Source organism: Oncorhynchus gorbuscha, linkage group LG06 (assembly GCF_021184085.1).
Source record: "Oncorhynchus gorbuscha isolate QuinsamMale2020 ecotype Even-year linkage group LG06, OgorEven_v1.0, whole genome shotgun sequence".
Lineage (NCBI taxonomy): Eukaryota > Metazoa > Chordata > Actinopteri > Salmoniformes > Salmonidae > Oncorhynchus > Oncorhynchus gorbuscha.
This window is the reverse complement of record NC_060178.1, coordinates 54,522,058-54,535,259: the sequence shown is the minus strand read 5'-3', so window position 1 is coordinate 54,535,259 and position 13,202 is coordinate 54,522,058. Positions and strand designations below refer to the sequence as shown.

General features: G+C 43.8%; 2 protein-coding genes across 5 annotated transcripts in view; one reads left to right on the top strand and one right to left on the bottom strand.

Annotated features, from left to right (window-relative positions):
- The first annotated feature begins 219 nt into the window (after positions 1-219).
- LOC124038095 (Hermansky-Pudlak syndrome 6 protein) lies at positions 220-6,744 on the top strand. The gene has a single exon (XM_046353551.1). The coding sequence runs from the start codon at positions 519-521 to the stop codon at positions 3,375-3,377; it is 2,859 nt and encodes a 952-aa protein (XP_046209507.1). The 5' UTR covers positions 220-518; the 3' UTR covers positions 3,378-6,744.
- A 2,091-nt stretch (positions 6,745-8,835) lies between these two features.
- Positions 8,836-13,202, bottom strand: part of LOC124038093 (prominin-1-A-like) — a 36,069-nt gene continuing 31,702 nt past the window's right edge. For all 4 annotated transcript variants that reach the window (XM_046353549.1, XM_046353548.1, XM_046353547.1 and 1 more), the window contains 8 exons: positions 12,979-13,047; positions 12,730-12,822; positions 12,472-12,525; positions 12,260-12,340; positions 11,828-11,896; positions 11,455-11,544; positions 11,245-11,357; positions 8,836-9,312 (listed from right to left, as the gene is read on the bottom strand). In XM_046353549.1, coding sequence (XP_046209505.1) covers positions 9,261-9,312; positions 11,245-11,357; positions 11,455-11,544; positions 11,828-11,896; positions 12,260-12,340; positions 12,472-12,525; positions 12,730-12,822; positions 12,979-13,047 — 621 coding nt within the window. In that variant the 3' untranslated portion in view covers positions 8,836-9,260. The remainder of the gene's footprint in view (positions 9,313-11,244; positions 11,358-11,454; positions 11,545-11,827; positions 11,897-12,259; positions 12,341-12,471; positions 12,526-12,729; positions 12,823-12,978; positions 13,048-13,202) is intronic.

Here is a 13,202-nt window from a genome sequence, read left to right as displayed (position 1 = left end):
CAGTCACTTAATAATCACAATTTTATGAACGTTTTTCGAATGCATATTTTAGGAGTAATTTTTAGAAGTGTTGTATACCACCAGTTTATTTAGTTGTACTGCTGTTAAACAATTTCACATGCGAAGTCAAGCTGAAGATGGAACAATCTGCACAGTTCAACGTTCTGTGATGCAGTCTTTGATGTTACGTATTTCCCTCTCCACTCCTCCCCTTTCAGGAAAAAAATCTTTGTATCCGGAAATTAATAAACTCGTGATGTCAGGAGGTAGCTAAGCATCCAGATGACTAGCTTGTTAGCTAGCTAACTACTTTTACGCATAAGATTTAAACTGTTTTGAAATGTCGACAGTTGGCTACATAGTAAGAGAGGTTTTCATCGACGGAAGTGGGATTACTAAAGCTTACGACAAACGGTTGATTTAACCGCTGACGGGTTTCAGCTAGCAACATCGGCAGTCTGAGTTGAGATTTGTGCTAGCGTTAGCGCCGCATCGAATACCTTCTCTGCTCTGTAGACATGATGCAACGAATGTTGGAGCAAGTGACAGATTTCGTGGACTTTACTAGAGGTACAGATTTAAACGAGTATCTGAGACAGACGTATTCGAATAACAGAAGTTGCAAAAACAATCTATCAGATGTGCGCGTGAGCCCAGATGGACGCCACATTCACGTCATTCTCCGCAAACCCAAGGTTGGTCTCATGACTTTTGACAAATATCAGAGACCGCAGCAGATCCAGAACCAAAAGCACCTAGATTTGGGGATGACTCGGGCTGTGCCCATTGTGGATATTGTATATTTTGACGACAAAAACAGAGACGGCGGTGTTGCGCTGTTAGCTGTCATATTCGAGAATGGAAAAGCAGAGTTTTGGAAATTTCTGGAACTCAAAGGGGGATGGCATCCCCTGCACACCGCGGACCTTTGCAACAGCCCCCGGGCTAAAGTAATCTCTGTCTCGACCAGTCAGAACTACATCGTCTGGTGTGAGGAGCGGCCACCGTCAGAGAGTTCATTACTTGTCAATGAGACCCACAATTTCAGGTACTGCATCTGCAAACGAACCTATGAGGTGGAGGAAATGGCTGTCAGTTTAGGGGGCATGAAAATTGCTCTGCACAACAACCCCCGCTACAACGTCATCAGCTCAGGTGAGAATGTTTACCTACTACCTGATTTGAAAGACAAATCCACCATGTCCCTCTCCAAATTCTTTCTCATGTGGTCCCCCCGGTATGACACATTCAGAGTGAGCAGCACCTGTAAAGGTAATCTCCTCCGAAAAGACTCACCTTCTACTAAAGAATCTGACTTTAGAAGGTTGATAACAGACTGTACGGGATACCTATCAGCCCTTAGCCCTCCTGATATATATGGCTACTCCCCCACTGGCAGTGGAGGCCTGTTACTGCTGCTCAGCACAGGTTGGGTCAGTCTACTACAGAAGGATGGGGTGTTACGACAGATCTACAAACTAGCTGACAACTGCCTAGCCAGCAGCAGTGCCAATAACAGCCTGAACGTGTACCAGGACACCCTGGCTCTGACCATTGGACGGACCCTCTACCTGATTGACACTACGTGTGGTGTGGAGCTGGAGAAAATAGCCCTGAAGAGAGAGGGGCTACTCTACGTGAACAGGACCGAGAGGCAGGCACCACACCTGCTGTTAGAAACCGGCCTATTTGTAGTGATGCTCCGGGACGGCGACCCCTGGGGCCACGACTCTGACCCAAAGCAGAAGACCCCGTCCCTGGGTACAGGAGAAAGCATCAGCCCTGCGGCTCTACTGGTAGAGGCTGTGTTCGAGGAAGCCTGTAAGTATTACCAACAGAGAAGTCTCAGCAGCACTCGGCTCACTGTGGAGAAGTTAAAGAGAGGAGGGATGTTCCAGGCTCCTATCACTCTGGCAAACATCGTCGGAGACTACCTCCAGAGCAGGGGGGAGAGGGGAGTGGAGTTACCCCAGGGAGGAGGCAGGAGAGGACAGGAGAAGCTGCTCGGGTCCCTGGAGGCTGAACTGAAGGGACTGGTCTCCCTAGAGGAGGTGAAGGGGGGATTGGTGAAGGAGAGGAAGGTGGAGGAGGTGTGTGAGAGTCTAGTGCAGCAGGAGGTGGGGAGACTCCTCTTGTTGTCAGAGCTCAACCGAGACTCTCTACTCTACCTCAACTCCATCTTCAGCCTGTTCCCTGGTCAGGCCTGGAGGGCCACACAGAGCGCTCTTCAGCTACTCTGCAACGGAGAGGGCTCTCTCTCCTCTAAAGTGCCCCCGGAGGTCTGGAAGACTGTCCTCAGCCCTGTACAGGCCCCCACTGTCACCACAAACCTGCCCTACACCAATGGCAACAGCCAGTCTAAACACAAGCCACCCAAACCTTACCCCAGCACTGGCTCTAGTTTTAAACTTAGCCCCAGCCTTAGCTCCAACTCCAGCCCACCTGCCGCTAACTCGGCCCTGCCTGTCTTCGAGCTCCTGTGCCACTCTGTCTTCTGCTTCCAGCCCAGCTGGCTGCCCAGGTTCCTGGAGCTGGCCCAGCAGCAGCAGACCTCTGCAGGCTTGGGGATGGGTCTAGGCCTTGGCGGCTCCACCTGGAGCTACTCTGGAGGTAGGGGATTTGCAGAGAATGGAGAGAGCCTCCCCCTGTATAAACGCGCCCTTTCAGCTCTGCCTCTACCTGGCCCCGGATCAGACCTGAAACAATACCCAGATTATGAACAAAACCAGGACTTGGAGGTGGATCTCCTTTTGGTGAGTGGTAGGCCAAACGCTGTCCTCCAGGCTCTGAGGATCTTGATGGGGAGACGACAGTGGGAGAGGGTAACCCAAGTGGCCCAGCGGTTCTGCAGGCAGAGTCCCTTACTGAACAAAGAGATCTTTACTACCTTACTGTGTGAGGTGGCCCAGCATCGAGACCTGGATCCATACCTAGACCTCCTCTGGGCTCTGTGTCCTGAAGATCTTACGGTCACGGCCATACTTAACATTGTGCTGAAAAATATACCCTCATCATCTTCCTTATCTACATCCTTCTCCCCCTCCTCAAATATCCCTCCCTCCTCTCCCTTTGCTGACCCCCAGTCTAGCCAGTTGACCTTTGGGTTGTTGAAGCCGTTGCTCAGTAAGGTTCTACAGAGAGAGACCAGGCCCAACCAGCGATATGCTGACATCCTCCAGTCGCCCTCGTTCCCCCCTCCCACGCCCCCTCGTCAGGCTAAAGGACTGCCTAGGTCCACCACCGAGCCTAGCATAGGCTTAGATCAGCAGCACAATGATGTCATCGGCAACATGGTGGCCATCTTGGATCAACACGACCCATCTAAACACAGGACTGTCCACGGGGGCAGGGTGACCTCCACTCCGAACCCCGACTGAGACGCACACACGCACACTGGTCTCTCACCCCATAACCCTTGTCTGACACTCCCACAACCTGTCAATCCTGCCATACTCAAAACACACACACGGTCTATTTCTGCTCTGTAGGGAAAAGTGCTCTTTGGCTGCGGCGATATCTTCATGTTACTCTACTTGATGTGCAGTGTTGGCTACGAAAACATTTTAACAGAATAAAAATAACAAAAAAACTATTGATACCATTATTGAGATTTCAGTTGATTGGTATAGGTAGTAGTGGGTTGTTGAGATTGGTCTAATCTGCTATTGAACAGCATACTTTAAGTGTTTCTTCTACACTGAAGCAGGACTGTGCCTGAACAACAAAATCTGTCAACAACAAAATGTCCTCTTTTAGGCAAGCTTCATTTGAGGTTTCTTTTCTGTTGTCAATCATAAGCAGATGATTAACCATAGCTGACAGTTTACTTTCCGAACAAAATATTGCCTTAAAGTTATTCCAAGTTATTAAATGACTACTAAATCTTACCATTGTACATACCTCTCTTTGATTTTCATTATGTATTTTAAAATGTGTATATATGTGGTGTTATTTAAGTGTTATTGTGTGATCAGGAATGCACACAGAGTAGAATGCTAGCTATGAGTTGCTTTGCTTTCGATAAACTCAGCCTTAATGGAAAGAACATTAATAGACTAATATACAGTATGTATTGATATTATGAACAGATTATTAAGTGTGCATGTCGCAGAGCTACCATTCTTGTATGTAATATGGTAGAACTCCATTAACTGTCCTCTTTTTTTTGTATTTTTTTATCATCAACTTGCTCAATATTCATTCATTGTTGTGGGTCTTGTTCAGCAGGCACAAAACAGAACATGTTTTCCAACCGAAAATGTTTAAAAAGCTACAATGAACATTCTCATTGGTCATGTTCAGGTAGTGCCTCTTGTGCTTCAAAATGTTATTTTCTAATTCGTGCCTACTGTACACAACCTGGATCTTTTTTTGCTTTCGCCAACTCTGTGTGTCATAATATCCCAGGTGGTTTACTGTACTTTAAACCTACTAAGAATCGAAAGCCCTTTGTCGGCCCATAGTGATACAGTTATCGGACCCTGACCCACAAACCTCTGTGTTGAATGTTTATTTGTTTAGAATATTTTGAACCCTTGGCTCTAGGGGGTAAATGTTTCATCTCTGGGACGTGACTTCTGGGTTTAGTGTATGTTCCTCATAAAGTCAGTCAATCGTCACGCTCAAACATGAACTATTTTACTGAATGTGTCTGTTTGAAAATAACATTGATATAATGATACCTTTTCCAGCAGCAGTGGAAAAGTTCCATAGTGAAACACGTTATTTAAGAGAGATACAGCTGCTTTTGGAGGAAAATGTTCAGTTAAAAAGTGTACATTTTCTTTCAGGGGTAGATTTAATATTTATATCTTTCTACTTCTTTAAACCCTTGTTGCGTTCTCTCTCTCATTATCTTCTCAACCCTCTCTTCAGTCTCTCTCCTGTCCACTCCAGTCTCTCTTTCTCCAGTTCCACCCAGCACATTCCTACCAAACTGCCCTGTAGAGCAGAGGTGATTCACTGTCTTCGAGCTCCTGTAATTTAATTTGGGGTAACGCTGTTATGTCCTTAGTAGGGGTGGGGTAGGCCCAAACCAAAGCACATCTCACACACGGCACTCTGCACCAGGTCACGTCTCCCTGCATGGGCCAAGTGACAGTAATGTCGTTATGGATGTTAGACCCTCTTGTCTGTTTCTCCTAACATTTTCTCTCTCTCTGTCTATCCACTGTTGGCATTTCCTGTTAACATTCCCCGTCTCCATATCACCTCTGCCCTCTTTCTCCTTCTCTCTCTGTTTTCTGCTCCATGATTGACACACACAGAGGAGTTCATGCTCTACATGCTGTATGTGTTTCTTCCCCATTGTCAGTATTACAGAACATCCTAATATTGTTTACTTGTCATGTCTGAGTAAAATGTTAAAGTCTGGAGATCAAACCTTGTAAACGAAGCTTGTTTTAAAGTGCCTACATTTTTTATTTTATAGAACGTGTTCTTTAGCATTTAGATTTAGAATCAAACTGATTCTTTAAATGTTTTGCACAGTGCAGTAGTCTGAGTCCCAGATATGTTTGTGCTGTCTTGCCAATGACATATGAGGTGGAATGACAGTACAGACACATCTTGGACTCGGGCTAACAGAGCTGTGGAACCACCTCTAAAGAATATATTTGTTAGGACTACAGAAACAAATAAATTCATATCTAGATATATTCTGTGAAGTTGGTGAAGCCTAACCTGGTTAAAACTGACTGAACACTGCGCTCACAAAATACGGCCTGCTAAGGCACACAGTCAGTGACACTCCAGAATGCTACTGGAATGACTGAGTTCCTTCAGGCAGCTGCTGCTCCTCATTCACAACCTAGTGTCACATATCTGCTCTAATGCAGTCACCACCACTGTTATAGATACAGCCATCAGAAGCATGGATGTTGTGTGTGTGAGTGTGTGAGTGACATGGGGTAATTTGTTTTGCCTGATCATGTGACTCGTCCAGTTAAAACTGGTCGTCTGCTCCGAGAGACAAAGATGACTTACTCTGTGCCTGAATTCTCCACCCATTTCCTTGAAGTGAGTCAAGGAAAATCCCCCACGTAGATCAAACAGAATGTCATCAAACAGAGCATGGGATCGGTGTAATAACCCATACTAACACCAGCTCTATGCTTTTAAATCTGCGGAGGAGTGCACTCCAGTGAAAATGGTTTCTAATTGGGATGCCGGGTATGGCTCATGAGATGCTGTGACTTGTGATGACTTGTGACTTTCTGTTAGTTTGATGTTTCACTGTGCATATGATAAGTGACGAGACTATCCCAGTATGTTGTGTGCACAGCTACAGTCCTCGGGGGCCGCAATGGCAATTTATTTTATTACTTTTAATCAGACTGTATACTCTCTGGCCAATCAGTGATCAATAAGTGAAACTAAAACCAGTAGGATTGCAGCCATCGACTTGAATTTGATACCCCTGCAGTATGTGAGAATGGATGGATGTATAAAGCCTTAGCATAACAAGAAAATCCCATAAAACACCATTGCCTACCATCCTACTATTCAATCCAGACAGGTGAATGTGCTCAGAAATGGAAGTCCTTGTTTATTTGCCTTTGCTCCACTTTGACAGGTGGAGTTCCCCTTTTTTATTGCCTGTTATCAAATTGTCTTTTCCAGTCAGCTTTGATGACTGTTCCATGTACAGTACTTCAGCCTTCTGCAGTGTTTCACTTTCAGCCACACAGATATCAAATGTTTGAATGCAAAATGTGTGTGTTATTAAACCCAAGTTAAAACTTCTATATGGTCTCTGTTTGGTGTTTGCTATTTTGGAATATACTGTTTGATAGTATTGTGTTGTATTTTCTCAGTCTATTTCTGATTTAGCTAACTGGCCGTTGTCCTGCTAAGGCAACAATGTAGTATTGCTAACATCAGAAACAGGCAGGTAACCAGGCTAACTTGTTGAGTGTAATTGGGTGTGTTCCAGATAGCCATATTATGTGCAAGACTGTACAGTTTACGAGATCATTACATCATAGTGATGTGGTAAAGAGCTGATATTCTATGCAGGCCTGAGCCGAATGTGCCCAATATGTATGTCACTGAGAAATGCCCTTGTTTTTACCTGTGTTTCTGTTCTGTGAATAGTTTCTCATCCTCACCATAAGGCATGGCTCCCACACGTTGTTCTGGGTTGTTAGGCCCTTGACATTGCCAACTCACTCTTAGATACAAAAACATTGTGATTGTTACCTTTTGTTTAAACTAGCCTGGTCCCATATGTTTGTCATAGCACAAACAGACCTGGCTAACTCCTATCTTGCTATGTTTAAACCCATTATAGTCAACGAAACAGAGAAAACACTACATTTACTAGTTACATTGAGGACACATGATGACCCACTGCTCCCATAGCTTTGGGTTTTAAGCTCAATATGGCCATAGCCCAGCTATGACCAAGGGCTCAATTCAATCAGATCTGCTTTAGCCAACTTAGTGGATAGTGTCTGAGGTGGAGCTGTCAAATCCACAAGTGGCTCCCAGCATTATACCTAAAAAAAACAGGCATTGCCATTAGCTGCATGCCGTAGCATTAAGATAAATCCCATGCAGCCTTGTTTAAAAGTTTGAACACTGGAATGTGTTCACACTGGCAAAACATCCGCTATGCGCATGTCTGCAATCGCCGGTTAACGCTTGATCTGATTGAATCTAGGCCTAAATCTCTTTAGAGCTGCACACAGCTTAGTGTGTGGACCAGTCGAAGGATTAATGTGCATGTATGCAGTGGGAGTACAGCCTGGTGTGTGTGTGTGTGTGTGTGTGTGTGTGTGTGTGTGTGTGTGTGTGTGTGTGTGTGTGTGTGTGTGTGTGTGTGTGTGTGTGTGTGTGTGAAAATGTCCTTCCTTACCCTGTCTACTAAACAATGCCACTCCTTATTGTCATGGCTATGGAACTGTGTGTGTGCATGCGTGCGTCTCTTGTTTCACAGCAGACAGGCAGGTTCCCCAGGGGTGTGTGAGAAGGATATCATCATGTCGGTTGAATTATCATTAACCTTGGAGTGGGGGGGGGGGGGAAAGGGTGGTGGAGGGCCCCGCTTATTGTCTTACGCTAGATTTTCATCTGCACTGTTGATCGAGGTTTCCTCTGGAGTGACACCACCTGGCTGAAGACAATGGGGACTCACTATCTCTGTCTCAGATAATCCTGCTGCGGAGGGAGAGAGTGGGAAGGAGGCTGATCCCAGAGGCTAGAATACTGCGGAACAATTCATATCGGTCATTGAGGTCAAATTCAACCTGATACCCACACTTCCCTTTGCTCCCCTACTTCCCCCATCGTGATGCTGAGAGGTTGTGTTCACTGAATCAGGTGGATCTGTGCTGTAAACCTAAACATTTACATTACATTTAAGTCATTTAGCAGACGCTCTTATCCAGAGCGACTTACAAATTGGTGCATTCACCTTATGACATCCAGTGGAACAGCCACTTTACAATAGTGCATCTAAATCTTTTAAGGGGGGTGAGAAGGATTACTTTATCCTATCCTAGGTATTCCTTAAAGAGGTGGGGTTTCAGGTGTCTCCGGAAGGTGGTGATTGACTCCGCTGTCCTGGGGTCGTGAGGGAGTTTGTTCCACCATTGGGGAGCCAGAGCAGCGAACAGTTTTGACTGGGCTGAGCGGGAACTGTACTACTGAACTGTAAACGCATTGATTGATTTGCACCATTTTTAGACTGCATCCTGTAAACAGCAATCAATCACATGCAGAACACGTTTCTGTTGGCCACTGCTGCTGGTGCTATCCTATCAGAAACATATTATACTACAAGGTACTATATCAGTAATATATTTGAGAAAGAATTAGCTAACACAAACAGTAGTCTATCAATAGTAAATCTTTAATCACAGTAGTTTGCACAATGCTTGTCAAATATTTTTCCTATATAAACAGACCTACTAAAGTGCTTCGTAACACATATCCTACTCATTGTCTGGTACAAAATTGTATCATTGCAGAATCAAATATTTCAATCAATATCATTCATTTCGAGGAAAAAATATATATATCAAAAAAAAAATTAAAAGTCAATGACATTGTAGACAAACAACACAATGACATGATTATAGACGTTATGTTGAAGCCGGCAACTTGTACCTACCCTATTTGATATATCATATTATTATTCAGGTGGTACATGTAGCGTTCGACCCATTCATATCCCTCTGTCAGGGTGGGGTGGCAGAGCCCTGGTTCTATTCCCTGAGAGCAGTAACAACCCTTGCCAGTCCTCTCTTTCCCCCAGCTCAGTAGGGTTTGACTTGGGCTCGGGGGAGGATGTTCTTGGCTATGTGGTTTCTGTGAGGAGAGAGATGAGACAAGACAAAAAGAGAGATTGTATGTTGTTCCCATTCCAGCTTCATTACAACAATGTTTCAATCAGTGTCATAGTGTCCTAAGCACGTGTTCACAAAAAGTAATAGAGTAGGAGTGCTGACATAGGATCCGTTTAGCCTTTTAGATCATAACGAATAATAAGATAATCATCTTATTATGGGCGGGCAGTGGACCTGACGCTAGATCAGCACTTGAACTCTGGTATATACAGTACCAGTCAAATGTTTGGGCACACCTACTCATTCAAGGGTTTTACTTAATAATTTTGCACGCCCAATTTTTCAGTTTTTGATTTGTTTAAAAAGTTTGAAATATCCAATAAATGTCGTTCCACTTCATGATTGTGTCCCACTTGTTGTTGATTCTTCACAAAAAAATACAGTTTTATATCTTTATGTTTGAAGCCTGAAATGTGGCCAAAGGTCGCAAAGTTCAAGGGGGCCGAATACTTTCGCAAGGCACTGTATAAATAGCCCAAACAAGTACCTCATCCCCTACTGTATTTATTTATTTTGCTCCCTTTCACCCAAGTATTTCTGCTTCGCACATTCACCTACTGCAAATCTACCATTCCAGTGTTTTTAATTGCTATATTGTATTTACTTCACCACTGTGGCCTTTTTATTGCCGTTACCTCCCTTATCTCACCTCATTTGCTCACATTGTATATAGACTTGTTTTTGTATTGTATTATTGACTGTATGTTTGTTTTACTCCATGTATAACTCTGTGTTGTTGTATGTGTCGAACTGCTTTGCTTTATCTTGGCCAGGTCGCAGATGTAAATGAGAACTTGTTCTCAACTTGCCTACCTGGTTAAACAAAGGTAAAATAAATAAAATAAAACAGAGTTACCAGCCTCAGAAATTGCAGTTCAGATAAATGCTTCACAGAGTTCAAGTAACAGACATCTCAACATCAACTGTTCAGAGAAGACTGCATGAATCAGGCCATCATGGACAAATTGCTGCAAAGAAACCACTACTAAAGGTCACCAATAAGAAGAATAGACTTGCTTGGGCCAGGAAACATGAGCAATGGACATTAGACCAGTGGAAATCTGTCCTTTGGTCTGATGAGTCCAAATTTGAGATTATTTTTTCCTACCCAGTGTCTTTGTGAGACGCAGAGTAGCTGAACGGATGATCTCCACATGTGTGGTTCCCACCATGAAGCATGGAGGAGGAGGTGTGATGGTGCTTTGCTGGTGACACTGTCAGTGATTTATTTAGAATTCAAAGCACACTTAACCAGCATGGCTACCACAGCATTCTGCAGCGATACGCCATCCCATCTGGTTTGCACTTAGTGGGACGATCATTTGTTTTTCAACAGGACAATGACTCAACACAACTCTAGGCTGTGTAAAGGCTATTTGACCAAGAAGGATAATGATGTGTGCTGCATCAGATGACTTGGCCTCCACAATCACCCGACCTCAACCCAATTGAGATGGTTTGGGAAAAGTTTGACTGCAGAATGAAGGAAAAGCAGCCAACAAGTTCACAGCATATGTGGGAACTCCTTCAAGACTGTTGGAAAAGCATTTCAGGTGAAGCTGATTGAGAGAATGCCAAGAGTGTGCAAAGTTGTTATCAAGGTAAAGGGTGGCTACTTTGAAGAACATCAAATATAAAATATATTTTGATTTATTTAACACTTTTTTGCTTACTACATGATTCCGTATGAGTTATTTCATAGTCTTGATGTCTTCACTATTATTCTACAATGCAGAAAATAATCAAACTAAAGAGAAATTCTTGAATAGGTGTGTCCAAACGTTTGACTGGTACTGTATATACAGGCCCTGGTCTTATTTCTGAATGAGTATTTCCCACCCAGTACCTATGTACAATCATCTGATGTATGTGTGTAAATGTGTTTGCTACTCACTCGTAGACATCGCTGTGCTTCATCCTCCTGTAGAACTTGGCCAGTTTGATGGAGAAGATGATGCTGGGGACCAGGAAGATCATACACCAGCCCAGACTGAACCAGAACGCATTCTGGACACATACACAGATGTAGGTTAATAAACAATATTAGATTAACGCAGTGTATCATTTTCTGTGCCTGGCTGCGTGCATGAAATCATTTTCTCACCAGAGACTCCATCATATTTGAGCAGACTACAACCTTCACTGAGTCCACAGCTTCTGCCACTGGGCCACAGAGACCAATCTGTTGAGTGATCTACATACCCACACACACGCACGCACACTCACACAATCAAATTTCATCAAATGTATTTTATAAAGCCCTTTTTACATCAACCACAACCACACATAAGGCTGAGGCTAAACTACACACACACACACACACACACACACACACACACACACACACACACACACACACACACACACACACACACACACACACACACACACACACACACACACACACACACACACACACGAACCTAGAATCAAACCACACACACACAGCAATGCAGTGATACAGTAGTAGAACCCACCGTGAGGTTAGCCCAGTCAGCATACATCGTGAAGTACCCCATCTGACAGTCTAGGAACACCCTACTCGCCTGAGAAAAAGAAAGAAAAACAAGTGAAAATTCCATACATTCTCTATTGACTCAGAAGTCATGAGAATCAGTGGAGCTTTGCAGCAGAAAATCAGGTGGAATTCCCTATAACTATATGAAGTGGGCCGTGTGACTGTGGGCTAAGATGTGAGTAATGGCTGTGGTGCTACCATCTCTCCTTCTTTACTGTACAGAACACCTGAGGTCATGAACCAGATGAAATGGTTAATCTTTCTAGGAAAGAAACCCAAATGAGAGAAATGTGGCATATGATGTCATTTTCTAGTTGTAAAGGATTTTTTTGTGACTAGATATGCTTGTGTTTGTGCATGCGTTTGAACGTGCATGCGTGTGGTTACTCACGGCCTTGACTATCTGTGTAGTGTTGGTGTTGAGGAAGTCTTGAGCTGTTCCCACTTTATTTAACACATCTCCTACTGTGCCCTAAAGAAGAAAGAGGTAGGGAGGGAGAAAGAGAGAGGAATGAGCATGCATTGCATAGCTACATGTTTTCATTGTATAAGGAAAGAACCCTTGCAGCTCATGCTTTCTGAACATTCTGCAGTATTACTTACATTGATCTCTGATGCTATGACACTGAGGGCAAATATGTTGGAGTTCAACTGAGTCTGAAACACAAAAGTCAGACAGGTAATATATATATTTACAATATCTAGGACTCTGCTCTGGATAATGACCTCTTTAAGGATTTATAAAATAGTCATCGATAATCCAGACACTCAGCTAGCTGTATATTTAGTACAAACACACACGTGACATTTGCTGAAGTTGTCCAGAGCAGAAACAGATGGCACCAGGCCAGTCAGACGTACCAGTTGTGGGATGATGGTAGTGACAATGCCTGACTGGATCCCTCTCAGGCCTTCAGCCTCCTGTGTCAGCTGATATTGAACACCTGTGTTAATCTGTTGAGAGACGTGCATCACATTACTGTCTTTATACAAACATCTAAATGACTAGTGCACACACTGATGTTCACGTCGTATCATTGATGGAAGAGCCTGAGAGTGCTCACAGGGAGGGAATATGTTTGTAACAATGTTACATGTTTTATTACTCACTTGAACAGTAGCAAGTTGGTCTAACATGCCTGCTATTTCTGTCAGATTAATGCTGGAAATAACGTTGATCTGAAACAGATATAGAAATAGTTATGATAAGACTGTGTAACCATACTGAGGTGACGCTGCATGTTGTCCTAATATACACTCCAATTGAACACGTTCCAAACTATTCGAGGCCAAAGGTCACACACATAAATGCACAAGCACATCTACATGTACTG

Coding starts and splice junctions, on each gene's coding strand:
- LOC124038095 (XM_046353551.1), top strand. CDS start 519: ATGATGCAACGAATGTTGGAGCAAGTGACAGATTTCGTGGACTTTACT.